The 27,262-nt window shown below is 40.2% G+C and overlaps 1 protein-coding gene across 1 annotated transcript; it reads right to left on the reverse strand.

The window, feature by feature from the left end:
* LOC111501229 (NACHT, LRR and PYD domains-containing protein 3-like) lies at positions 1-26,756 on the reverse strand. The gene is made up of 8 exons (XM_024805236.2): positions 26,672-26,756; positions 18,155-18,449; positions 15,875-17,654; positions 15,590-15,763; positions 14,991-15,164; positions 14,531-14,704; positions 4,799-4,845; positions 1-900 (listed from the first exon to the last, which is right to left on the reverse strand). The coding sequence occupies exons 1-8, from the start codon at positions 26,681-26,683 to the stop codon at positions 347-349; spliced, it is 3,210 nt and encodes a 1,069-aa protein (XP_024661004.2). The 5' UTR covers positions 26,684-26,756; the 3' UTR covers positions 1-346.
* Positions 26,757-27,262: the final 506 nt, after the last annotated feature.

The following is a 27,262-nucleotide window of genomic DNA, read 5'->3' on the forward strand; positions in this document are numbered from 1 at the left end:
AATTTTTTTCACGTGCGCTCAGAATAGTGGCACAAAAATAACACCATACATGTCTGTCAACTGCTGGCAAGTTTGTATTCACAGCCCCTTCCAATACTGTCATACATGTCATGCATTTATGACCATGGGGTTAAAAAAAAAAAAAAAAAAAAAAAAAAGGATTACATTATTTTCAGCTCTTTGGTAGGACATTCATTCATTCACCACCAAACGTCTGGTGACCACCTCTCTGTTATGCAGAATCAGTAGGAGGGTAACTGCTACATGGTCCTTTGGTTTATAGTCTGTGGTGTGCAGAGTGAAAACCACCATCAGCAGTAGTTTGCAGTCAGGAGCAGACTCTCTCCTACAACTCACACAGAGATGCAGTGGACTCATATGACCAGAACCCAAACCCGAACCCAAAGGCAGGGTAGACTGGTTCGGTGAATGTGGTGTGGAAGGTGTGCAGGAGGGACAGTTTTTCCGAGCAGACTCGGTAGAAGGACACAGTACCAGCAGGACAGTCCACATACACTGCTATTCTTTTAGGTAGAGTAGCACCATAGGGAAGATAGACAACATGTTCTCTCTTGTTGTGCCAAAAAGAATATTTCTCTTGAGTGCAGATTAGACTCCAGCACTGGTCATTCCACCCGAGCCTGCAGTCCGCACTGTTCCCTTTCCTGCTGATTCTTTTGTACGTCACTGCTATGACAACTTGCCCTTCCCTCTCCACCTCCCAGTAACAACAACCAGTCAGACCATTTTTACACAGCACCTGCCAGCAGCAGTAGTCAAACCTCTCTGGATGATTTGGATAGGGCTGTTCCTCTTTCACCACAGTCACCTTCTTGTTGTCGTCAGACAGTTTGAGGTTTCTGTGCGCTGTATTTGGATCCAGTTCAAGCCCACAGAAATCTGAAAGAAACAACAGCACAAAGTATTATTCTATCATCCAACCACAGACTCACAAAACAAATATTTTTTGTTTTTTGGAGGTATGAGTGACCACATTTGAAGGTGGTTCGATACCCATCTGCTCCAGTCTGTGTGGCAAACAGTGTTGGGGAGTAACGGAATACATGTACCGCCGTTACGTATTTAGAATACAAAATATGAGTAACTGTATTCCGTTACAGTTACCGTTTAAAAAGGTGGTATTCAGAATACAGTTACTTTGTTGAAATAAATGGAATACACTGGGGTACTTTCCTGTTTCATTTTGTCGCGGGTCAGGACTGTTTGGGTTTTGTTTGACAGCTACGTTCTTTTGTTCCAGGCGGCAGCGTTACGGTTGCCATGGTTACAGGGCGACGCTCTCTCTCTCTCTGCGACTGTGTGTTTCCTGGGTGAGAGAGCGCCTTTTCGTTGTTGTTGTGCTAAGCTAACAGGCAGAATGCTACAAGCATAGCTCTAAAGAATGTACATCATGTTCAGTGTAGTCCGTGCTGCTGGGAGAATGGACTGCCATACACGTTATGTGTCTGTGAGCGCTAGGAGGGAGAAAAAGGGGAGTGGAAAGGTACGAGCAGTCATCGAGCAAAAACGGGAGCTGGAAGCATGTAAATATAATAATAACCACTGCAGCCAAGAAGAGTGCCTGACGAGCCCAGTTGTAAGTAAGCTATTAAGACTCGACTGTACACTGTGTTTGTGTTTTCCTCCGAAAACAACAAGTTCCGTTGGAGCAGCCTTTCAACGCCTCTCTCTGTCGCAAGAAAAGTTGACCCACACAACAAAGTAGAGCTATTTTTCGGCTACCAGCCGACAGGGACCCCGCCGTATTATGCTGGGCTTACACTGTGCGATTTTTTCAGTCGCGCGATTCAGCTCCTGCTCAAACTGTACGATTGACTCGCAGGGGTTAGAAGTTCATAGGTCACGATGCAGGGTCTCACACTATACGGCCCGATGCTCTGATGCGACCTGAGTGCTCACACTGTGCGTCCATAAAAATGAAGGTTATAACAGAAATTCTGTCGCTCGCTCTCCCTCTCCGTCTTTCACTCACACAGACACACCACCACCATCAACTTTGCTAAATTGCTAATGAAAAACATTGGTCAGGCAGCTGTGATTGAGCAGCAGTGTCGATCCAACTATTTTCACGGTTGTTGTGGTCGTGATAATTTTGTGAGGCCACATCGAAAGGGCTCGGATGGTTCTACAGGTTGTGCCTCCATCGCTTGTGTCCAGATCACACGCTGCACTGCCTTGCTACGCCGTCTTTTTCGCTGACATTTGTGTTTGCGCGTGCGCAGTGTGGCAAACTGCGGTGACACCCTCACGACCAAGCGATTGATGATCGGGAGCTGGTCGTGAGGTGTCAATCGCTTCTCGTTACCCCACGTATACTACACGATGCACGACGCACGATGAAGGCCAAAATCGGGCCGATCGCCAAAACGATCGCACGACTCAAAAATCGGCTCAAAATGGGCCAAAAATCGCACAGTGTGAGCCCAGCATTAGTCAGAGGTCCCTTTACTACAGTTCGGAGTCGCGGACCTTCAGTAATAGTAATAAATCACACAGCAATAGTACATTCACGTTGTTGTAAAAAGCATGATAATATTGTAGCGGGTCAGGGCTGTTCGGGGTTCTGCTTGTACAGTTATGTTTTGTGTATGTTGCCATGGTGACGGGTGACGCCCTCTCGCTGCGACGGTGTGTCCTTCCGGGGTCAGAAGGCGCCCTATGGTCGTGTCCAAATTCATGGGCTGCATCCTCCTGAGGACCCGGCCTTCGCGGTCTACGTGGGCCGGGTCCTCAGAAGATCGGGTAGGCCGGAAGTAAACGGCCGTGAAATTGGATGGTCTAGCCTTCTGATTAGCGTCACCGCTGTCTCGGTGGAGTTTAATAAACTCAGCCGTCTGCTCCTTGCTGTCTAAAATATAACAGGACACTGGAGTAAACTCTCGGCCATCTCACACTTCTGTTTAATCAGTTTTCTGTTTGACGTTTAGTCAGCTGTGTAAAAACCAAGGAGGAACCCACCCGGGGGATTAATAAAGTCTTATTTTATCTAATCTAATAACTTTAATCTCAGCCAAACCGATTTACTCACGAACAAACAAAACACTGAAAAAAGCCCAACAATAACATTTTTAGGTTGTCTAAGTGACTTATATATTATGTTTGTCACGGCCGGGCGGGTTACACACAGTAATTCGGCGTGCCCGTGTGGCGTGCTGGCTAGACCCAAGCGCGGCGAAGGCTAGCGGTGGGTTTGGAGCAGGCACGCAGTTATTCTAGTAACGATCAGTGCACGAAGCGTGGCTTCGGAACGGTCGTTACCGACAGAGAGCGAGCGGAGCCGGGAAGAGAAAAAGGATTGAAGGGATAATCACTCACGGTTGCTGAATCAGGCGGAGACTGACGTCGGCAGAGTTTCGGAGCTCCTGACACGAAGAGAATGATGTCTGAGTGGCGAACAGGTGGGTGGCGTCTCTCTTTTAACCCCGGCCCCGTGATCAGCTGATCACAGCTGATCACCGGCTGACAACGTTTAACCCGAGCAGCGAAAGTCCGCGGTGATCTGAAAATGATGTGCCGGGAGTTGTGCCATTCTCGGCCGCATCAGTAACCCTCGAGCTCCCGGCTAGCTATCGAGCTGGTGGGTAGCAGACGTCTCCGAAAACGTCGAAGCACTTTAGCAAAGATGCGATATCTTGATAAACCGAGCAGATATTTGATGTTTACACAGATACTTTCTCGCCTGAAAATATGTTAAAAGTTTATTTTGTGACCCAGAAAGATTAATAAGAGTAATTTTAAAACTTAGTAGCGGCCGCCATTAGCCGGAAACTGGAGCTTGGCTGGGCCGCGCTATGAATTCTGGGATATGGTGGGCCACGAAGGACACACCCGACCCATCCTTCAAATTCGGAAAAAGGACCACGCATTTGTCGGCTGCATTCGGAGGGGTCTACGAATTTGGACAGCCTTCGGCGCGTCGCTGTGACGTAATCGGTCTACAAATGCGGCCTCAGGAGAATGCAGCCCATGAATTTGGACACGACATATGTGTGTTGTGGTTGCCGCGCTGAGCAGTTAGCTAGTGGCAGTGTGTTCTTCTGCAAATGTAATAAACGGCTGTGCTCCCTGGCTAGCTCACGGGAAGCAAGACCAAACGATACCTCCGTCTCCTCCTTCTCTGAACTCGCCACAATATATTAAGTAATCCAAAGTATTCAGAATACGTTACTGTCATTGAGTAACGTAACAGAATAGGTTACAGAATACATTTTGGGGCATGTATTCTGTATTCTGTAATGGAATACATTTTAAAAGTAACCTTCCCAACACTGGTGGCAAATACCCTTGGGCAAGATACTAACCCCAAGTTGACCGATCAGAGTAAGAATATGTGTGAATGTTAGATAGGACTTACATAGAAAGAGCATAGAATATGTGGGAAAGATAGGGTAGAAAAGCACTGTTTAAGAACCAGTCCATTTACCATTTACACTGACACAGACATCTGCTATTTGGTGATATGTGAAATTACAATTCTAGAAATTCATTCATCAAAACTGGAGCTCATACTACTTGAACAGTGAGTTAGTAAAACTAACCACACAGCCGCCATATTATTTGTCAGATAATTGCATTAAAAATGCTGCAAAAGGCACAAACATAGCCAAAATATCCAGTTTACGGACTCCAATTAGCTGAAATGAATCCTAACAGACTATTGACCATGACTAAACAGTGAAGGAGGTCATGACCCTAATACTGCAAAGCTGGTTTTTGCAGATTAGTTCCTCTTTACATCATAGGAAAATTGAAATTTTAATATATGAATGTTTCTTACACTTCCTCAGACCAGGTTTCAGTCGCTGTTCTCCACAATGGTCCAACCTGAGGGAGGAAAAGTCGAAAAATAATTTATTTTCTCATTTATTTATTTCTACTGTTGAGTTTTTAATAATAATTTATTATTTAGGGCCCCATTTATGGAACGCCAGGACTGCCATAATGAATTAATTAAATACACCATTAAATAATTAATTAAATGTGGCAATATTTAATTAAAATTGGAATTAATTAATTAAATAAATAGTTATGACACATGTAATTAATTAATTATTGACACATTTAATTAATTATTTATGTATTTCACATTTTAATTAATTAATTATTGACACATGTAATTAATTAATTATTGACACATTTAATTAATTATTTATGTATTTCACATTTTAATTAATTATTGACACATTTAATTAATTATTGACACATTTAATTAATTATTTAATGATATATTTATTTATTTCATTTTGGCAGTCCTGGCGCCTGGCTCTCATCATGAAATAATTTTATCTGTCAGCCTCACCCATCAAACTTAGGGGGCGGGGTTAACGCTGATCGAGTCAAAACCATTGCTTTGGCCTGGTGGCCATTGTTTCTAGCACACAACAACCGGCATGTGGAAGCTAACAGAACTGAGTTTTGAAAAACCCTGTTTGTGTGTCACCAAATACCGTTTTAATATTTTTTTTAGCCGAGAATGTAGTGGTTTAATCTTCATGTGTCTGGTCGGTTTGTCAAGATACAGCCTCTTTGCAAAAGTGTTTCGATGATTTCGGAGATGTCTGCCCAGTCTCACGGCAAAGCGTGGGATAGACCCGTTCGCCTCGCAAGCAATCCCACCGACAAAGCGCAGGCCCCGGTACACAGCTGTAGTAACCCCCGCTGACTTCTTTTACTGAGGTTATATTTATCGGTGTTTTATTTCCTGATGTTCTTATGTAGGGCTGAACGATTATGGAAAATAATCTAATTGCGATTTTTTGCCCCAATATTGCGATTGCGATGCGATATGCGATTATTTTTTAAGGTCTTTGTCTTCTGTATTATTAAACAAAGACAAGCAATACATCATATAGTATGGCCAATACTATATTACATTAATTTTAAACTGTTCTTTCCTGGAAGACAGACCTCTGTTATGATGACATGAGGTGATGCATGAATTGATGACTAACATTTTTATTTAACTTCTTCAATCACAACAGTATATTTGAACATACACAATAGTTTATTTTTAGCTTACAAACATCTGAGCATAAAGTGCTGACAAGGAACTGGTGTAAACATTAAAATGAAAGTCAGTACAATGTGCAGATTGCAGAAATATACATAAAAAAAATCAGTGGCTTTACCACACTCAGTTTTTCGACATCTGTGAACTACTAGACAGTCATTCAATTAAAAAATAATATTAAATAAATAAAACTAATAAATAAAAAATACACACATCTTACTGATCTCTGCAGTCAGTAACATTACACATAAAGTGCAAACATAATAGCAATTGTATAAACACACACAAACACGCCTTTAAAATTTAAAGGCGTGAAATTGGACGGTCTAGCCTTCTGATTAGCTAATCAGAAGGCTAGTTCTGATTAGCGTCACCGCTGTCTCGGTGGAGTTTAATAAACTTGGCCGTCTGCTTCTTGCTATCTAAAATATAACCAGACACTGGTGTAAATTCTCGACTGTCTCATACTTCTGTTTAATAAGTTTTCTGTTTAACGTTTAGTCAGCTGTGTGAAAACCAAGGAGGAACCCACCGAGGGGATTAATAAAGTTTTATTTTATCTAATCTAATCTAATAACTTTAATCTCAGCCAAACCGATTTACTCACGAACAAACAAAACACTGAAAAAAGCCCAACAATAACATTTTTAGGTTATCTAAGTGACTTATATATTACGTTTAACCCGAGCAGCGAAACTCCGCGGTGATCTGAAAATGATGTGCCGGGAGTTGTGCCGTTCTCGGCCGCATCAGTAACCCTCGAGCTCCCGGCTAGCTGTCGAGCTGGTGGGTAGCAGACGCCTCTGAAAACGTCGAAGCACTTTTGCAAATATGGGATATCTTGATAAACCGAGCAGATATTTGATGTTTACACAACTACTTTCTCACCTGAAAATATGTTAAAAGTTTATTTTGTGACCCAGAAAGATTAGTATGAGTAATTTTAAAACTTAGTAGCGGCCGCCATTGCTGGAAACTGGAGTTTGGCTGGGCCGCGCTATGAATTCTGGGATATGGTAGTAATTTGGACAGCCTTCGACGCGTCGCTGTGACGTAATCGGTCTACAAATGCGGCCTCAGGAGGATGCAGCCCATGAATTTGGACATGTCCAGAGTATAATCGCAGCCTTTGCGGTTAGAAAATTGCACTCATGTCGCGATATTATCGCAAATGCGATATATCGTTCAGCCCTATTCTTATGTGTCCTACATGTTTCAGTTGCCAATTCTGAATTATAACTAACATTAAAAACATGTTTAAGGAGGAGAGAGAGCAAATAAATCTGTTTAACATCTGATCTTTGGGTTTTTGTTCAGTAATCAGCGTGACCTGTGTATAAACGCATAAAAGAGATAACGTTGGTGTTTCCGTCATGTAGTAACTGCTGGCTTTAACTGTACAAAGGTTGTTCGACACTATGAAACACATACAGACTTCATGATGTTCGGCTAATATTTTTATTGTGAATATTAATCATGCTGACCTCGCTCTGTACACCACGCAGCGAGGTCAGCATATCCACGATATCCTCAGCTCCATGAGTTAACACAAAGTTTCCCAGCTGACTATCTAACTTCCAACTATTCCAGAGACGTGAAAATATACAGCATAAAGAAAAGTGTAAGAGACTCAGCAGCAGATTAGAATAACAGTTATACATTTAATAAATCACCAAATGAATCCAAGAAATGAGCAAACCTGTTCCGCCAATTTGAGTTTGTATTCCCTCAGCTGCAGACTCGCTGCTGTTTAAATGTTTGAAAAGGAAGATTAGATATAAAAAACGTCAAACATAGACTCAGTCTGCCTTCACATTTGATATGAGGCCAGCACGTATAGTGGCCTCAGCAGGCTATTACTGAAATACACGTGCTATATCATAAACTATGATATAAATAGGGAGGTCCTATTAACATGTTTAGTTTTAAAGGACACCTTCCTGCCTTTAGTCTCCTTCATGAGCAGTATTAGTTTTCTTCTAACATCCAGAAGTCTGCACGATGTGTTTCATAGTTTGTAACAAGCCTTTGACAGGTAAACATAACATGACCGAAAAAGCAAAAAAAAAAAAAAGAGAGAGAGAGAGAGAGAGTGTTGACATAAGAAGAGAAAATGCTCTCAATTATGGAGACAGGCAAATGGTTCATTTATGTTTGATGTGTGTTTATTCCTCCCTAAATATTGTCGGTGAAGTTTGCCATGCACGTCAGATTTTCCTGCGCATTTTTATACGTCTGCCAACAGAGAGAGAGAAAAAAATCACATTCTAACAGACAGCTGGTGCTTAGAATACAGTTGAATAACTATTAAAAAACAGATGATATTTAGATGATAGTTCAGTCTAACACATGTGCCAGTGAACCATTAAACGTCTGTGAAACTATGCAGTTATGAAACGTAACTTTAACCTCAGCCAAACCGATTTGCTCAGTTGTAAATAAAACAGCGAAGTAAACGTGACCCGACAGACAGAACCTGAGTGAATGAAGTCCAGCGTTTAACCACTGAGAGCTAAAACTCAGCTGAGGTTTCAAAGCTGTGTGCCGGTGATTGGACATCAGCCGCTGATGAAGCTGTTCGCCTATAACGTGCTCTGTAAGGAAACAAGCTCCAGCAGCTCTGCGCTCGGGGAAAACACTATATTTACTTATCTTGTGCAGAAAAATGCGCTGACATTGCTTTATATCGAGTACCGGCTGCCCAGTTAAACTGTGACTATCACCAGGTAACGTAGGCGTGTTTCTTGAATTAGCAGCAGGTGTTAAACAGCTGACAGATGAGGAGGAGGAGGATGCATGCAGGTAAACTGAGGGTCTGTTGAGCTGATCGCTGGTTTCGTGAGAAAAATGTCAGCTCGTTCTTTATGTTACAGAAGCACAGAGACACAAGACCAGGCGGAAAGAGACGATCGTTCGGTGAAAATGAGAATCTGCGAATGCAACATGTGGAACACGGAGAGTGGAATGTAAACAAACCGGTTAACGTAACCCCCACGGTGCACTCTGCATGCTAATTGTTAGCAGAGCTAGTGAAATCTCTGAAAACATCTGAGCACTTTTGCAAACATGTTCTATGTTGACAACCTGACCAGACATACGTCGCGACATTCGCGGCTAAAACACTGTTAAAAGTGTAGCTGGTGACAGAAAAACGGGGTATTTTAAAGCTACACCACCACCATTGCTGCCTGTGATTTGATCTGCATTCTGGGATACCTGGCTGCCCCAAGTCTACACAAGCAATCAATTATCTAGGATCGACCTGTTTTGACTTACTTTGCACGGCAACCAATCAAATGTTAGAGAAGCTGCATGAGCAGCGTTAACCCTGCCCCCTGAGTTTGATGGGTGAGGCTGACAGATAAAATTATTTCATGATGAGAGCCAGGCGCCAGGACTGCCAAAATGAAATAAATAAATATATCATTAAATAATTAATTAAATGTGTCAATAATTAATTAAATGTTTATTTTTATGGTTTTACATATGAGCATTGGAAAATGGCTCTGGAGCGCCACCTATGCGTTGTTAAATGCAGTCCTACGAACACACAGTTTAAGCTACATGAATCAAATTTGGCCCACATGTGTATCATGCTGACACAAACAAAAAAGTCAGTGGGCCCATTGATGCAAACCCAACAGGAAGTCCGCCATTTTGGATTGAAGGTGATATTTTGGCTCCCATTTTGCCATTTCCAGGGCTTGTACTTTTGCGAACTCCTCCTTGGGATTTGATTGTATAAGCTTCATATTTGGTCAGTATCAACTACACACCTGGGCCATGTGAAATTGCGGAGCTTTTGAGTTTTTGGGAAATCGTATGGCCGTGGCGCCACAGTGAATTTCGATGATTCGCCATGAAAATCTTACTGCCTCTCTCATTCTGTCATACATTGTCCAATCTTGACCGAAGTACACACATATGATAAGGCTTCACCCCTGAACATATTTCAATAGCCATATTTGACATCAGGGAGAGCCCCACCTAGTGGGAACAGGAAATGTCCTGTTTTATACTTTGATATACTGATTTTGTGGTGGGTGACGTGTGCAGCCTCATATTTCTCCAGGAAAGCCTTAAGGAGTTGGCAATACATTGAAATGTGTGCATCTTCAGGAAAGGGTGTGACCCCAGCAGCATGGCGAACACTGATGTCTCGCCATGAAGAAACAAATTAGTATAACTCAAAGAAATCCAGTCTGATCAGTACCAGACATTACAGGCATGATGACAGACCTGCCCTGAATAGATTGATATGCCCATTGTTAGGAATACACAGAGCACCACCTAGTGGGAACAGGAAATGTCATGTCTTATACTTTGATATACTGGTAGGGATGGGTATTGATAAAATTTTCAAGATTCCGATTCCATTTTCGATTCTGTTTAACGATTCGATTCTTTATCGATTCTCTTATCGATTCTTTATTTTTTAAAAAGGAGAACACTAAGGTCAATTAGCTTAGAACTTTGTTTTATATCTTCTCTTTGAACAAGATAGAAATTTAGGAGTAACATGGCCTTACAAACCCAACAGTGAGATCTTAAGAGATCCTTAAGAGATCCAGCCTATCGTTCTTCAATGGGGTGTCACGGGGTCCCCAGGAAAAAAAATTGTAAATGTAAAATAATAAAATAAATATTCTTCTGTAGCAATAACAAAGTGTAACATAAATTATTCTGTAGCAATTACACAAGAATATCCAGTAATTTCCCTGCCTACAATTAAACACATTCACTTACCGAAAATCGAGGGCATCTGCTGTGGCAAATGGGTGCAAGCCTTTTACCACAAACTTAGACACTGCTCGGTGACATTCGTATATACTGGCCTGAAAGGAGACGCTAACGGTAGACTGCAGCGAGAACTGCCAGCATCTGAGCCAACCAATTCGTCGACTCCTTCAAATGTGGCCGACAAATGCGTCCTTCATTTCCCCGAATTTGAAGGATGGGTCGGGTGTATCCTTCATGGCCCACCATATCCCAGAATTCATAGCGCGGCCCAGCCAAATTTCAGCTGCCAATAATGGCAGCCGCTACTAAGTTTTAAAATTACTCTTATTAATCTTTCTGGGTCACAAAATAAACTTTTAACATATTTTCAGGCGAGAAAGAAGCTGTGTAAATTTCAAATATCTGCTTGGTTTATCAAGACATTGCATATTTGCAAAAGTGCGCCGACGTTTTTAGAGACGTCTGTTAGCCACCCACTGGATAGCAAGCGGGGGGTTCAGTGGTCACTCGAGCCGGAGAGAGCAGCGGAATCGTGGCTTCGTCGTTTTCAGATCCCAGCTCTTTCGCTACTCAGGTTAAACATGATATATAAGTCACTCGGATAACTTAAAAATGTAATTGTTTGTCTTTTTTTCAGTGTTTTATTTGTTCCGGAGTAAATCGTTTTGGCTGAGATCAAAGTTATTAGATTATTAGATTAAATAAAATAAAATGTTATTAATCTATCTGGTGTGTGTGTGGGATTTTCACACAGCTGAATAAACATCAAACAGAAAACTGATTAAACAGAAGTGTCAGACGGTCGAGAATTTACGCCAGTGTCCTGTTATATTTTAGATAGCAACGAGCAGACGGCCGAGTTTATTAAACTCCACCGAGACAGCGGTGACGGAAATATGAAGGCTAGACCGTTCCGTTTCACAGCCTCACACTTCCGGCCTTCTCAGTCTTCGAAGGACCCAGCCCACGCAGTGTTGCCAACTCCTCAGTAAGGAAAATCGCTATTGGCTGTCCTAAAAGTTGCTAGAAGTTGCCAAATGATGTCATCGCCTAATTTGCATAATTGGTCATGCTAATGTAATTGTAACCTACGTTGTTGGAGAGAGAAATAACATCGTGGAAGACACATAAAGTGAGTAAAAAACATCCTAGTTAGAATTTATTTAGAACTACAAATTAAATTTCTTTTAGCAATTATTGTTTTTTAATGTCACAATTCCAACCCTGCTCCTTTATCCGGGCCTGGACCAGCAAAAGTGACCCGAAATTGGCACTCTGGTGGAGTTACTTTGTGTGTGAGTGTGTGTGTTTATAAGTAGTTTTAAACCTTGTGATCCACAAAACAGCATGACTGCGTTACAGTCAGTGCGGGAGCAGCGGCTTCGCTCATGCGCAATTCATTTGCAGTTGGGACGCACAGGTGTGAATGTCTCCTGCCCTGATAGCAGCTGGGGGAGGACTATACTCCGCCTGGGAGTGCTTTGGCACGGGCGAGGTGTCCAAGGCAGCACCGCTGCTTGTTGAGAGTAAGAGCGTGAAAAGAGCGTTTTCACGTCAAAAAGTCGTCATAAATAAGTCTCCAATAATAACAGAAAAAGTCACCAGATTTGTCGCTTTTTTAGAAAAAAAGTCGCTAAGGGGGTCTGAAAACTCGCTAAATATAGCGACAAAGTCGCTAAGTTGGCAACACTGAGCCCACGTAGACTGCGAAGGCCAGGTCCTCCGGAGGATGCAGCCGACGTTTTGGGACACAGCTTCTGTCTGTCTCTCTCATCATGGTCACCTAAATGCAGCGCACAGTAATGGCAGGTTTTGTAATAAGGCAGATCGCGCTAACATAATATGCACTGTTAGTTGATTATTTACCTGCCGAATTAACGGGAGAGGACATACAAACGTTACCGCTGCTGCTGGGTTGAGATTCATGAGTCCGGAGCAGAATTAAAAACACGACATTCATTTAAGGTCATCGCGTGTTTTGTGAGCAAATGCTTTTGCATATTCGTAGTGTTTCCTCCCTTAAATGAAATATCTACTATCTAACCGTTCTCATAAAGTATAACCAAACTTTTGAGCGTTTGAGCCACTTAGTAAATGACACTCCGCAATGTGGTGATGTCATTCGGGGCGACTAGAATTGATAAGGGAATCGTTTGCAAAAATGGCAAACAATTCCAAGGAATTGAAACAGTGGGAACCGGTTCTCAACAAGAACCGGGTTTCGATACCCATCCCTATATACTGGTTTTCACAGGTTCATCAGGTCCACCTCAAAAGCGGTGAATATTAACATCAGTCCCTCATGATGCTTCAGTGAGACAATTGTGAGTTTAAACTTAATGGCGCACCCTGGTGGCAAGGTGGTTCACCATGAAAGATGAAGTGGCATTTCAAATTCAAATTCAAATTTTATTTTATTTGTCACGTACACAGTCATACACAGTACGATATGTAGTGAAATGCTTGGACATTTGAGGGGCTTAGAAAGCTCAAGAACTCTTGAAATTTGGCCCACACCTCCAATGTGATGAAGACTTTCTTGTTATGTGATCAGCCATGTGAAGTCAGCCATTTTAAAATTAATGTGTAATTTTGGCGACATTTTCCCCTCTTTTCAGGCCTCGTACTTTGACAAACTCCTCCAAGGAATTTTAATCAGATCGAGATGATCTCCAGTGCAGGGAATCTAAAGACCTTTGTGATGTTAAATTGCGAAGCTTTTTACGTTTAGGGAAACGGGGTGGTCATGGCGGCACGTGGAGTTTCAATCACTCGCCAAAAAGCAGTAATCTGCTGTCACTCAAAAACACAATATCCAATCTCTCCCAAATTTCACAGGCATGAGTCAAGAGTCAAGCTCGGAAATATTTGACAAGCAATTTATCAGTAATGGTTAGAGCGCCACCCAGTGGGATGACTATAATTATCATTGAACGAAATGAAATTTTAGCTGGTGGTTCTACGCATGAATTCCATCAATGTGACATCAGATCGGAAATGCTTGGTGTAGGTGGTGGGCATGGCTCGATGCGCTGGGGTGTGAGGGCCCTCATAACGCTGCTTGCAGCTTTAATTTCAATGTTGCTTCTATATTTTATATATTTGTTGCTTATTATTATTATTATTATTATTATTATTATTATTATTATTGTTGTTGTTGTTGTTGTTGTTGTTGTTGTTAGTAGTAGTAGTAGTATTAAAGTTCAATATTAAAATTCATTGTATTCCATACTCCGTGTTATCTCATTTTTGTTTGTATTAGTGAAGGCTACAAATGATCTTCTTATGGCCTCTAGAAAGAGAGACCATATTTCTCTCATACTCCCTCTCTTCGTTGGCTTTCTGTTAAATCAAGAATTGTATTTAAAATCCTTCTCTTCACATACAAGATCTTACTTCTTGTTCCTAGAGTATTTAAAAGTAGAATGGGAGGCAGAGCATTCAGGTTTCAGGCCCCTATTCTGTGGAACCAGCTTCCAGTTTGGATTCAGGAGGTAGACACTTTCTCTACTTTTAAGATTAGGCTTAAAACTTTCCTTTTTGCCAAAGCATATTACCCATGATGCACTGACATGTTTAAATAACTATTTATATTTTTTCAAAATAAATCCTGTTTACTTATCTCCAAAATATAAGGGCAGCATTTGGAGCAAGAAGTCATCACCAATATTGAGTGAAACCTCAGAGGTTTAATTATATGATTAATATTCAAAAGTATTTTAATTAGTAATTAGTAGGCTGCTAATTTTCTGTTCGTACCTGAGTGTTTCCAATTGGCATTGTCTATCCTTCAGGCCAAAAGAAAGGAGAGTCACGCCTTGGTCTCCTGGATGATTGTAGCTCAGGTCCAATTCTCTCAGATGGGAAGGGTTTGAACTCAGAGCTGAGGCCAGAGCAGCACAGCCTTGTTCTGTGACTTGACAGCCTGATAGCCTGAAATTGAGTCAGTTATTTTTTTCTGAAGTTACAAACTTCCTTACAAATTTAGGTAACAGATATTTGAAAATGACACAAATAAGAAAATGAAAAAGATAGCAGATAGTACCTTTGTATACCACTGTACTCCACAAGTAAGTCCAGTTACATTATTAATAAATCAAATCAATCAAAGAAATGAAATAAAACTACATGAAAGTTGTCCAATTTGATGATAAAAATCATAAAGTAATATGTAATGTCACTTCATCATTTATAAATGAGGAAACTGTGGAGTCCTGACCCAAGAGTTTGAAGTACACAGTGATTACTCTCCAGTCCAGCAGATAAAAGTTGTACTCCTGAATCCTGCAGGTCATTGTTGCTCACATCCAGTTCTTTTAGATTTAAGGACTGTGTGCTGATAACTGTAGAAAGAGTTTCACAGCTTCTCCATGACAAGTTACAGCCAATCAGCCTGTTTATAAACAAACCATTAGACATGTTAAAATAACAATGATTTTTAAATTAGCACAAAAAGACAGACAGAATTGATGCAAATCAACATCAACTACAGATTGACACTTTTTCCCATAAGGCCAGTTAAGTCTGGATAGTTTTTTTTACCTTAATAAATTCAATTAGCATTTAAAAACCTGCAGATCTTTTTAGCTTTGTCTGATATAAAAATGTGTTTGATGATCTCAAATATTTAACTAATACTAAAAAACTAAACTAAAACTAAAACAATAGCCCACAAAACCAAAGAGAAATTAAGACATGTATGCAACACTGTATGTTGCAATCAAGAAGAAATTTGAATAGTAATTAAATTTACCAAGACTAAGAATAAAATATGCCGCGAAACATAGACGAGCATCAGCCAACACTAACATTCCTGACCTGAGAGTTTCCAGTTGACAATGTGGACCCTCCAGTATGGTAGAAAGCATCTTCACTCCTGAATCCTCCAGGTTGTTGTTGCTCAGGTCCAGCTCTCTCAGACAAGAGGACTGGGAGCTGAGCACTGGAGACAGAATTTTTACACTTTTCTCTGACAGGTTACAAGAACTCAACCTGCAAAATTAAACAACAACAGAGAAAACCATTGAAAACATATTTTAAAATCATCATATGAGTATCAATAGTAGCTAACCAATTACTTTTAATAGATATCACAGCACTTACAAAGCTTTGTTGGAGGCTTTAACCACAGGCAGTAGCTTCAGAAGAACCTCCTCTGAAGCTGAATATTTCTTCAGGTCAAAGACATCCAGATTTTCTGATGATAATAATATGAAGACTAGAGCTGACCACTGAGATGGAAATAGATCATTCGTGTAAAGATTTCCTGAACTCAATGACTTTTGGATGTCCTCCAATAGAGAATGATCATTCACTTCATTCAAACAGTGAAACAAATTGATGCTTTTCTCAGAAGGGAGACCATCATCAAGCCTTTCCTTGATGTACTGGACTGTTTCCTGTGAGCTACTTCCTGTCTTTCTCAGTAGGCCTTGTAAGAGAATCTGATTGGTCTCCAGTGAAAGACCGAGAAGGAAACGGAGGAACAAGTCCAGGTGTCCATTTGGGCTCTGTAAGGCCTTGTCCACGGCCCTCTGGTGGAGATTAGATTTACTTCTTGAAAGTCTAGAAATCCAGGATGATTGTTGGAGTTCGTCCAGCAGATTGAGTCCAGAGCTGAAAAAGGTCATATGGACATACAGAGCAGCCAGAAACTCCTGAACACTCAGGTGGATAAAAGAAAACACTTTGTCCTGGCGCAACACTCTCTCCTCTTTAAATATCTCTGTAAAAAGTCCTGCATATACTGAGGCACTTGTGACATTGATGCCACAGTCTTTCAAGTCTGATTCATAAAAGATCAGGTTGGCTTTCTGTAGCTGCTCAAAAGCCAGTTTTCCCAAAGACAGAATCATCTCCTTGCTTGCTTGATTCCACTGTGGATCAGCATCAGTTCCTCCCTGATGCTTGACCTTCTTAACTTTGGCTTGAGATATCAAAAGGTGGATGTACATCTCAGTCAGGGTCTTGGGCAGCTCATCTTTATCTTTAGTTTTCAACATATCCTCCAGAACTGTAGCAGTGATGCAGCAGAAGACTGGAATGTGGCACATGATGTTTAAGCTCTGTGAAGTTTTGATATGAGAGATCATTCTGCCAATAAGCTTCTCATCTCTGAATTTCTTTCTGAAGTAGTCTAGTTTTTGAGCATCAGTGAACCCCATAACTTCTGTCACAATGTTTACATACTCAGAAGGGATCTGATTGGCTGCTGCAGGCCGTGTGGTTATCCAAAGGCGAGCAGAGGGAAGCAGATCCCCCCGGATGAGATTTGTCAGCAGCACACTGACTGAGGTGGATTCTGTAGCATCAGTCAGGATCGCAGTTTTGTGGAAGTCCAGAGGAAACCGACACTCATCCAGACCATCAAAGATGAACACAACCTTAAACCCTTCAAAGCTGCAGATTCCTGCTTCTTTGTTTTTAGTAAAAAAATGATTCACAAGTTCCACCAAACTGAACTTTTTGTCTTCCAGTACATTCACCTCTCTGAAAGTGAATAGAAATGTTAAGTGGATGTCCTGGTTGGCTTTGTCTTTAGCCCAGTCCAGAGTGAACTTCTGTGTTGAGACTGTTTTCCCAATGCCAGCCACTCCCTTTGTCAGCACTGTTCTGATTGGTTTGTCTTTAATGGGTGAAGCTTTGAAGATGTCTTCACATCGAAGTCTTGTTTCTGGTCTGTCTGGTTTCCTGTGTGCTTTTTCAATTAGTCTGATCTCATGTTCCTTGTTGACCTCTTGGCTGTTTTCTATTTTGAAGCAGACCTCTGTGTAGGTCTCATTTTGAAGCTTAGATTTACCTCCTTTTTTAAGTTTTTCAGCTGATTCCTGAAACTTTTTCATCAGGTTGGATTTGAGGTTTTTCTGGAACTCAGCAAAACCCTCTAAATAAACAGTGAAATGGTAAGAGTAGATGTGAGTAAATGTCAGTTGTGAAAAAATAGGGTACATTTATGTAATTGTGATAGTTGTCAATGGAAAATAAGCAGAATATGGTTAGGATGGCAAGGACAGGTTCTTAGCAAAAAACAGTAATTACCCAAATTTCCGTAGCGGTTTTGTTCATCAACATTAAAATATAACTGTCATGTCCATGAGTGTGGTAAGTACATTTCATATCAAAGCAATTAATAGGTCCTATTCTTTATTATTCTTTTCACCTCGCAAACCCACTATTGCCATTTCTTGCTATCGTCTCAGATCTACCATCTGTGTATTAAGGTAAAGAACAGCATCTGAAATTATCAAGTCCATCTCTATGCCATGGTTCATAACAAACTGAAAATGTAATAAGATACATTTTCTGTCTGAATTATGGTCATCACAAAGTGCACCTCATACCAGGAATCATTCTCATATGAGTGTTAATCATTCAATGACTTACCTGCTTCAGGTTCTGCATTTGGGTCAATTAAAATCTGCACAAGGTCATTCCTATCTAGCTTCCTCAAAACCTTTTTGGTGACCTCAAGCACGTTTTCACAGTATGTTTGCAGCATCTGATCCACTGTGTCTGGCCTGTCTGCCTTATCTAGTCTGCTCTTTGGGATTATTGGGAAGCGTTCCAGGACGTCAGACTTTTGCAGGTACCACTTGAACTCTTTTAACTCGTTGTCTCCCAGATCTTTCAGTGCTCTCAGGAGCAGCTCTTCACGTGTTGAATTTGACATCATGTTTCCCTGCCAAAATCAAAGAAAATCGCACGTCTGAAACAGTTCTATAATTGCTGGGGTGATTCACTGCAGCTGTAATTATTCTTTTTTATATTACTACTTTGTTCAAACTAAAGGTAAGTAGCATCAGGACTCCATAAAAATTACAAAATAAAAGTTGACTATAAACTTGTTGTCCCTTTTAAAGGGGACAAGAAAAGGAAACTCTCAGGTGTCACAAGGAAGGACCAGCAGAAATACTTCAGAAACAAATGTGTGATGCCAAACCTGCAGATATCTAAAGAAGGAGAGTGAGGGTTTAGCACAGATTCTTTCCACCATGAATCAGAAATCCTAACTTGGACTTGCTATGTTGTCAAATATTAGAAGAAACCCTCTGTCAATCCACTGGAAATTCAATCTCCCAGGAATACAGTGGAATTCCAAATCTTCTGAAGGTTTTACCCAAAAGGGAATCAGAGGAAATTCTTGGAAGTTGTAAGCCAGCAGGAAAACATTGAAAATCCAAATCTTCTTGAATCTACGATCTAACATGGCAAAAATGAGAACAGAAAAAGCCAAAAAATGGTGATTTTTTGGCAGGTTCAAGGTGATTTGCAGGTTCAAAGTTTGGGCAGCAGTTGATCCCACGGGTGATATCAGATCATCACATTAAATCACCCGATTTCCAGCTGCACCTTATCATCCTCTATCTGTCTGACGTTTCCATGTACATGGTTTAAAGAAAAGTTTCAAACGTTTCAACTTTAAATTTTCACTTCAATACATGTTCTTCTTTTCTATGTTGTACTTAACATAGAAATGTTAATAATTTCATCACAAAAGAGATTATGTTCAAATGAATGTTCATTTGAAAATGAGCTAATGATAGTATTGATGAATGATGAAGTTAAATTGGATAAACTGAATGAAACATAGTATAGTATATTCATATGTAATTGAATTGTAATATCAGAATCAGAATTAATAAAGTATTCTGATTCTGAATATACTTCATGTTTCATTCAGTTTATCCAAATTGACGTCATTAATCAACTTTATCATTAGCTCATTTTCAAATGAACATTCATTTGAACATAATCTCTTTTTAACTCAAATACAGAGGAATACTTCTCCCTCTGTGTTTGTCAATCACATTATAGCCAAAGCAGTTTCTTTTAATAAATCGTGCATTTCATAGTCAGACATTCTTTTTAGTAGTCCAACCTAGAAGTAATAAATGCATGAACTAGTTTTTCAGTGTCACTGAGACAGGATATTTCTAATTTTAGAGATATTGCATAAATGGAAGAAAGCAGTCCTACATATTTGTTTAATATGTGCATTGAAGGACATATCCTGGTCAAAAATGACTCCAAGTTTCCTCACAGTGCTACTGGAGGCTAAGGTAATGCCATCCAGAGTAAAAATCTGGTTAGATACCATATATCTAAGATTTTCAGGACCTAGTGCAATAACCTCGTTTTATCTTAATTTAGAAGTAGAAAGTTAGAGGCCACCCAGGTCTTTATGTCTTTAAGACACTGATGCAGTTTAACTAATTGGTGTGAGTTATCTGGCTTCATGGATAGATCAAGTTGGGTGTCATCTGCATAGCAGTGAAAATGTATGCTATGCATGTATAGTGTAAACAGAATGGATCCTAGCACTCAACCCTGTTGAACTCCATAATTAACCTTAGTGTGTGAAGAGGACTCTCCATTTACATGATCAAATTGGAGTCTATTAGATAGATATGATACAAACTACTGCAGCGTAGTACCTGTAATACCTACAGCATGCTCTACGCGCTCTAATAGCAGTCAACAGTATTGATTATATGGCCAACCATATTGAACGCTGCACTGAGGTCTACCAGGATAAGCACAGAGATGATTCCACTGTCAGAGGCCATAAAAACATCCTTTAGAATCTTCACTAAAGCAGTTTCTGTACTGTGATGGGCTCTGAAATCTGACTGAAACTATTTCAAGAATTTTTGAGATGAAAGGAAGGCTAGAGACTGGCCTTTAATTAGCTAAGACCACTGGGTCTAGAGATGGCTTTTTAAGTAATGGTTTAACTACTGCCAGCGTGGTACATAGCCGATTATTAGACATAGATTGATCATATTTAAGACTGAAGCATTAATCAATGGTAGGACTTCTTTGAGCAGTCTTATAGGAATGGGGTCTAAAAGACACGTTGATGGTTTGGAGGAAGTAATTACTGAAGTTAACTCAGAAAGATCAATTGGAGAAAAGGAATATCAGTGGTACTGAAAGTAGCTATAGATAATGTTATGTCTGTGAAATGATTATGAGTAATTTTCTTTTCACTCTGACTTTTTGTCAGGCTGGCTACAGTGCTGAAGAGAAACCTAGGCTGGATCTTATTTTCTTCAATCAGCGATGAATAGTAAGATGTTCTAGCAAAAAAGTGCCCCATAAAGGAGGAATTTTTTACCGAGCAACAAACTATTTCCTGTTAGGGGCTTTGTCTGTGACCCAGCGTTTTAAGTTTATTTTGTATTTTTTGATTCCTTTGGTTATATTGGAAATATGTTAAGTTCTTGTGTGGTTATTATTAGTTAGGATTTAGTTGAGTTTAGTCTAGTTTATGTTTCTCCTATGTTTCGGTGTTTGAGTCTTTTCCTATGTGTCATGTGTTCTCTCCTCGTCTATGTAGGTTCCTCTTGTGTCTCTCTCCTCTGTGTCCCTCTCCCTCTCTCGCTGCCTCTCTTTGTCTCTTGTCTCAAACTTCTGTGTTCCAGTTCATGTCTCTCCAGGTTTTCTGTTTTATTTTGAAAGTCTTGTTTCTATGTTTAATGTGCTTAGTTTTACTTTTCCCTTTGGTGTCATGATTATTTGTGTCAGCTGTGTCTCCGCAGGTATTTCCACTTCCCTCATTACCCTCCTGTGTATTTAGGTCCTCTGTCTCCCTCTGTTTGTTGTTGGTGCTTCTGTTTTCCTCCGTCCATGTCAGGTCAGATTCTGGGTACCTCATAATTCTGTTCAAGTTATATCAAGATTCATGTTCACAGTTTTTTTTGTCAGAGTTACTCTTGTACTCCTGCTCAGAATCATGCTAATGTGTTGTTTTTCATAGTTTACACAGTCTAGCTTTTCCCAGTTTAGGTTTTTTGTTTTGTCCGCGTCCATTTTGCCCTTTTTTATATTCATGTTTTTCGGCCAAGTAAACAGCCCATTTTTTGTTAAGATTCCGTTTCATGTCTACAATTGGGTCCACTCCACAAACACACCGGATGTTCAGACATAATATTTCCAGACTGAAGGATGATCTTTTAAATTGTACATTTGAGAATTATACCAGGAAGTCAAGTACTTCTGATTTGAGTCATACGTAGTGAGGAGGCTAAATTATTAACAAGATAAACAGCCTCTGTTGGAGTAGCGTTCAGGTAGCTGCTCTGCTCTATATTGGTACAGGGCATAGAAGATGCTAACAGTGGGTGCATTATATTCTTAAACTTAGTTACAGCACTTTCAGAAAGACATCTACTGTGATGAAGTCTACTCTCCACTGCTGTGTAATCGATTATTGTAAATTTAAATGTTATCAGGAAATAATAAGAGGAGAGAGGATTTTCAGGAAACATTGCTAAATGTTCAGCTTCTATGCCATATGTTAAAACAAGATCTAAAGTGTGATTAGAGATGATGATGAGAGATGACACAACCGAGATGACAGACCTTGCCGACCGTACATACAATACACAAACATCACATTGGGGAGACAGGTCAGGCTAGGTAGCGAGGAAAAAAACATCAAAATGTGTAACACAAAAGGATAATACAGGAATGCACAGATATCAACACACCATAGTACAATAAACACAGACAAGCAACATGGGAAAGTGTTCCAGTGTGTACATGTGATCTGGGACCGCTGCAATCTTCGACTGCGCCTCCAGCTGACCCGATGTCCACATCAGAAGGGAGGTAAGCGTTGGAGGTGGCGTTGGATCCGGGGTAGGGAGGGTGATGCGTCAGTGAGTGCTTATCAGTATCAGTATGTATGTGTGTGCGTGTCCATAGTTCAGCTGAGACAGTGTCCTTCGCCCTGCCAGGCTAAGTAAACAGTCTTCCAGCCAACCCAGGTGGCCTTGCATGGAATGGGAAGGAACAGACTCAACACAGTCGTTATCAGGGAGTTTTTGTTCAGCTACAGCCTTGAGCCCACTGCTGGTGCCGAAGGGGTAGCCAGATTATGATGGTATTTTTCTTTTGCAACAACTCATGAAAATTTCAAAGCTGTTCTTTAACACTCCGACACTGGTCTCTCAATCTCCCATTGGAGAACCGCGAGCTTCCCCATGACGTTATCAAACTTGCGTTCCGTGGTGTTGTCATTCTTTTGCTCAGAGAACCGATTCTGAGAACTCACGACTGCAGTGAGCTGTTCCACGATGTAATCCAACTTTCGCTCAAAGGTGTTATTCTGAGCAGGCCTCTCCTTGATGTAATCCAATATACGCTCAGAGGTGTTATTCTGAGTATTCACAGCAGCTGTAAGCATCTCCAAGGTCTTAACCATGCTGCTCTCAATGAGCCCGTTCTGAGAAGTCGCGCCTCCTCCCATCGTTTCAATCCCAGCGGGCAGCCTTGGGGGGTGTATAAACAGCCGGTTCCGCTTTTTTAATTCTCCGATAAGCCAGGGCCAAGCCAGCTCCGATCAGCAAGAACCCTGTTATCATGGTTCCGAATAGGTAGATATCTTCAGCATTAGGGATGGGTATCGTTTAGGTTTTATCCGATACCGGTGCCAAATCGGTACTTTTGAAACGGTGCCGGTGCTTAAACGGTGCTCAAACTGGTGCTTAAAGAATGGAGAACACAAAATTGGTCCAAAAACCTCTCATGTTCAGCTATGTTTTTTGTAAAAAAGATAACAATGTTAGCCTTTTCTGCAGCTATAGGGCATATATGGTATCACTCTTTGCGGAAGCAGTGCTTAAAAAATGGAAAAAACACAAACTTTGTCCAAAAACCTCTCATGTTTAACTGTTTTCCACTTTTTCTTTGGTCATTTTAGCCTTTTTGGCCAGGGTGAAGGGAGTATCTGCCATCAAACAAGAAGACAGCCGCATGTAGCTATGATGATGTTTGCTAGTTCACTTACATGCATTAATGTAATAACGTGGTTAGCTTACTCAACGTAAATTACACACAAACAACATTAAGCTACTCACGCAGAGAAGAACGGCTGCTGCTGCCATCATCATCCGTCATCATTTCTGCTACACTGGCAGGGCTAGAGGCTAGGACTCTCCTCTTTGGGTTCTTGTGGGATGTTGCTAACATTTTGTGGGGCTTAATAAATTTGGCCAGATTTCTAGAAATGAGAGCTGCTCCATCCAAAGTGGAATGGATGCAGTCTCTCCTAACAAAACCACGTTTCCTCCAGAAAGTTTCCCAATTATCTATAAAGGCCACCGCACCAATTCAATATTGATTTTAGTGACCTCGGATTGACGTAACTGGTGTCATTACTGCCAATGTGAATTATAATTTTACTAAATTTACGCCTACCCTTAGCCACCAGTTTTAAATTTCCCTCAGTTTCCCACAGGCAGTACTGTGTTTTGCATTGTGTATATATATCACAAACGTCTGGATCTTGATCTTAATCCAAAAGTAATCATTTCCTTCTTTTTTTCTGCTTTTATTTGTAAAACAGTTGAAAAATCAACTTTTAGCAAAAAAATATAATTTCCATTAAAGAGCTTGCTTGCACATACTGCTGGATTAACCATTAAAGAAATATAAATTATTTAGTAATTACCTGTACTGATCATTTAGAGCAGATGTGGCACAAACCTTATACTGGGTGGTGCTCTAATAAATTTGTTAAGCAGAGTTCATACAAACATGTTTTTATAGAATACGTTGCATTATTGAATTATTGCCAGTTAAACAAAGTGTCACATTTGCTTGCCTTCCTGTAAAAGTCACAGTCCATTGCTGCAATAAACAGATGTATTCAGGGATTGTGATATCCATGAGCTAAATGAGAATTACCAGTCAAAGAATCAACACTCTAGAAATATCTAAATGTTTGAAACTGTCCCTGTTTCACAGTGTTTGATGTCATGACTGTCATTATGTATGCAAATCCATCACATCACATAAATGTCAGTGTCTATTGTCATTCAGTCTTGCACCCTTAAATTCTCACCTCTATTCTGACATACAGCATTAAGCTTACAAATGGATCCTGTTTGACTGGTTGTGATTCTGAAGAACTCAGAGCATCAACCTAACAGGTCAAACTGCATAACATCTTCCCATGAAACAAAATGAAAGATGAAAAGCAAAAACAAAAACAAAAGCACATTACATTATTTAATCAGTGCCAAAACCCAAACCGTCTTACACAACAGCTTTATTTCCTCACTGTTGCACTGAAGAGGGGACTGCTTATGGCGTTATTTTTGTGCCACTATTCTGAGCGCACATAAAAAAAAAAATTTGCAGGTGCAAGTGTTGCATTTTGAGGAGAAATTTATTTTGAGTGAAGAAAAGCTAAATTTGAGTGAACAAAATTCATTGCTGTGTGCAAAAAATGTATTTCAGTGTTTGCTATTATCCACACATACACAATAGCAGCGCCTCTCACTCAGTTTTTGTATTTGCGCTTGCTCGCAATGTGTTGCTTGCACTCTCAACATTTCTGCCTGTGCGCGCTCAACTCTTTCTGTACACCGCTATAAGTGCTCTAACAAAATGTTAGAGCACTTAGAGAGCACTTATGCAAATATGTGATGTCTTGATAAATCGAGCAGATATTTGAAGTTTACACAGCACCATTCTCGCATGAAAATATCTTAAAAGTTTATTTTGTGACCCAGAAAGAGTAATATTTCAAACTCCGCCACTCTGTGTTTTTCTGCCACTGCCTCGTTTGAGTTTTGGACGAAATGGATTCTGGAATATTGCATTTCGTCATTTTGAGCTGATTGGAGACCAAAACAACTGATTGGCTGGTTTTGTGGCACAAATATAACAGTGTACAGAAAGAGTTGAACGTGCACAGGCAGAAATGTTGAGAGTGCAAGCAACACATTGTATGCAAGCGCAAATACAAAAACTGAGCGAGAGGCGCTGCTATTGTGTATGTGTGGATAATAGCAAACACTGAAATACATTTTTTGCACACAGCAATGAATTTTGTTCACTCAAATTTAGCTTTTCTTCGCTCAAAATAAATTTCTCCTCAAAATGCAACACTTGCACCTGCAAATTTTTTTTAACGTGCGCTCAAATGTTTTTCACATGCGCTCCGAATAGTGGCATAAAAATAACACCATAACTGCTTGGACCTGGTGCATACAAGCTCCTAGATCACATTTACCAAAGACCTAGTTTTACTTTGGCTGGTTTACAGTGATTATTATTATTGATTATCTATTATTTCTTAACTTTCTAATGTGATTAATAAACAGGAAGAGTCTACTAAATCTGAATAGTTTAAAATGTGAAAACAGTTACCATTAGTAGGCGGACATTTAAAAAACTCCCCCAAATCACAAAGCTGATCAACCAACCAACCATCCAACCCAATTATTTTCTGTGCATTATGATTTATGTGAAATGACCAATAAACTCTGTGTAACATTCGGATTATTTAAAATATACAAAATGTTTCAGAGAAACCAAGATTAAATTAAATTAAGTTTTTTTTAATCAAATGACATATCTCATGTGTGATGCTGATTGTCAGTACATGTGATGGAATTTTAAATCTCATTATTCACACAATTTTTAATCCCAGCAGTTTATTTCTTTTTCTGTATCACCTGAAAACATTTTAGTGTTCAGTCTTTAACACGTTCACACACACACTCTCTCTCTCTGATGGAAGATTTCAAGTTCAGTATCTCACCCACAAACACTCAGACACTTGTGTGGGCCTCAGTAAGGTTTCAGTAACCTTTTCTTATCTTAGTCAGTTTGAGCTCTGTGTAACTTGAAATATATTCTGTTTGTATAAAAGAATAAGTCCTAACCACAGTTTTATTTTCTGTGTTTCAGTAGAAATAAATACATTTTTGTTTCACAGGCTTCAGGTTCAAGTTTCTGTGAGAGTTACACAAAAATCTGAAGCTTTTTCTCATTGCATTTCAAAGTAATTTCATTATATTTAATGGTTTAATGAGCTGGTATTAAGATTTACCACAAAGACCGAATTCACACACACACACACACACAGAGGAGAGCCGTCCCTACCTTTCTGCTCATTGTCACCTGTAGAGAAAAAAACAGCGACTTCACTTCTCAGCTTCTGATTGTGTCTGATGTTCGTTCATCGCTGTCAACTCTTTGAAACAAACAAAAAAAACAACAACAATGAAAACTATTACATAAATCACCACAGATCTCAGTGGAAACAGGTTGACTTATATGAGGCGGGGCATGTGCAGAGGGCGGAGATTGTTCCTCCTGTCAGTCTTGGTGAGTGAGTCTCGGCCGCCCCATGTGCTGGGTTATTAAGGTGTTCAGGCCAATTAAATGACTCATTTTCATTGCTGTAATAGTTTTCTCTGTAGTATCAGACCATCAGCCTACCTGCGTTTAACATGCAGGTGAGGTCAGCTCCAAACCTTGTGTAGTTTGGATCAGGGCAGGCTGTAACCTGTTCAGGAATGATTTTCCTCCTGCAGTCTGAGGAGAAACTGACAGAGGTGTTTTTCAGTGGCATTTGTCCAAGCTTGAGTGTTCAGACCTCACACCTGATAGACTTACTCTGAGACACTGTTCACACACTGCGTTGTGGCTATAGTTATTTCAATGGTTACTATCAGTAACTCCAGCCTGGAG

Source organism: Maylandia zebra, linkage group LG15, assembly GCF_041146795.1.
Source record: "Maylandia zebra isolate NMK-2024a linkage group LG15, Mzebra_GT3a, whole genome shotgun sequence".
Taxonomy (NCBI): Eukaryota; Metazoa; Chordata; class Actinopteri; order Cichliformes; family Cichlidae; genus Maylandia; species Maylandia zebra.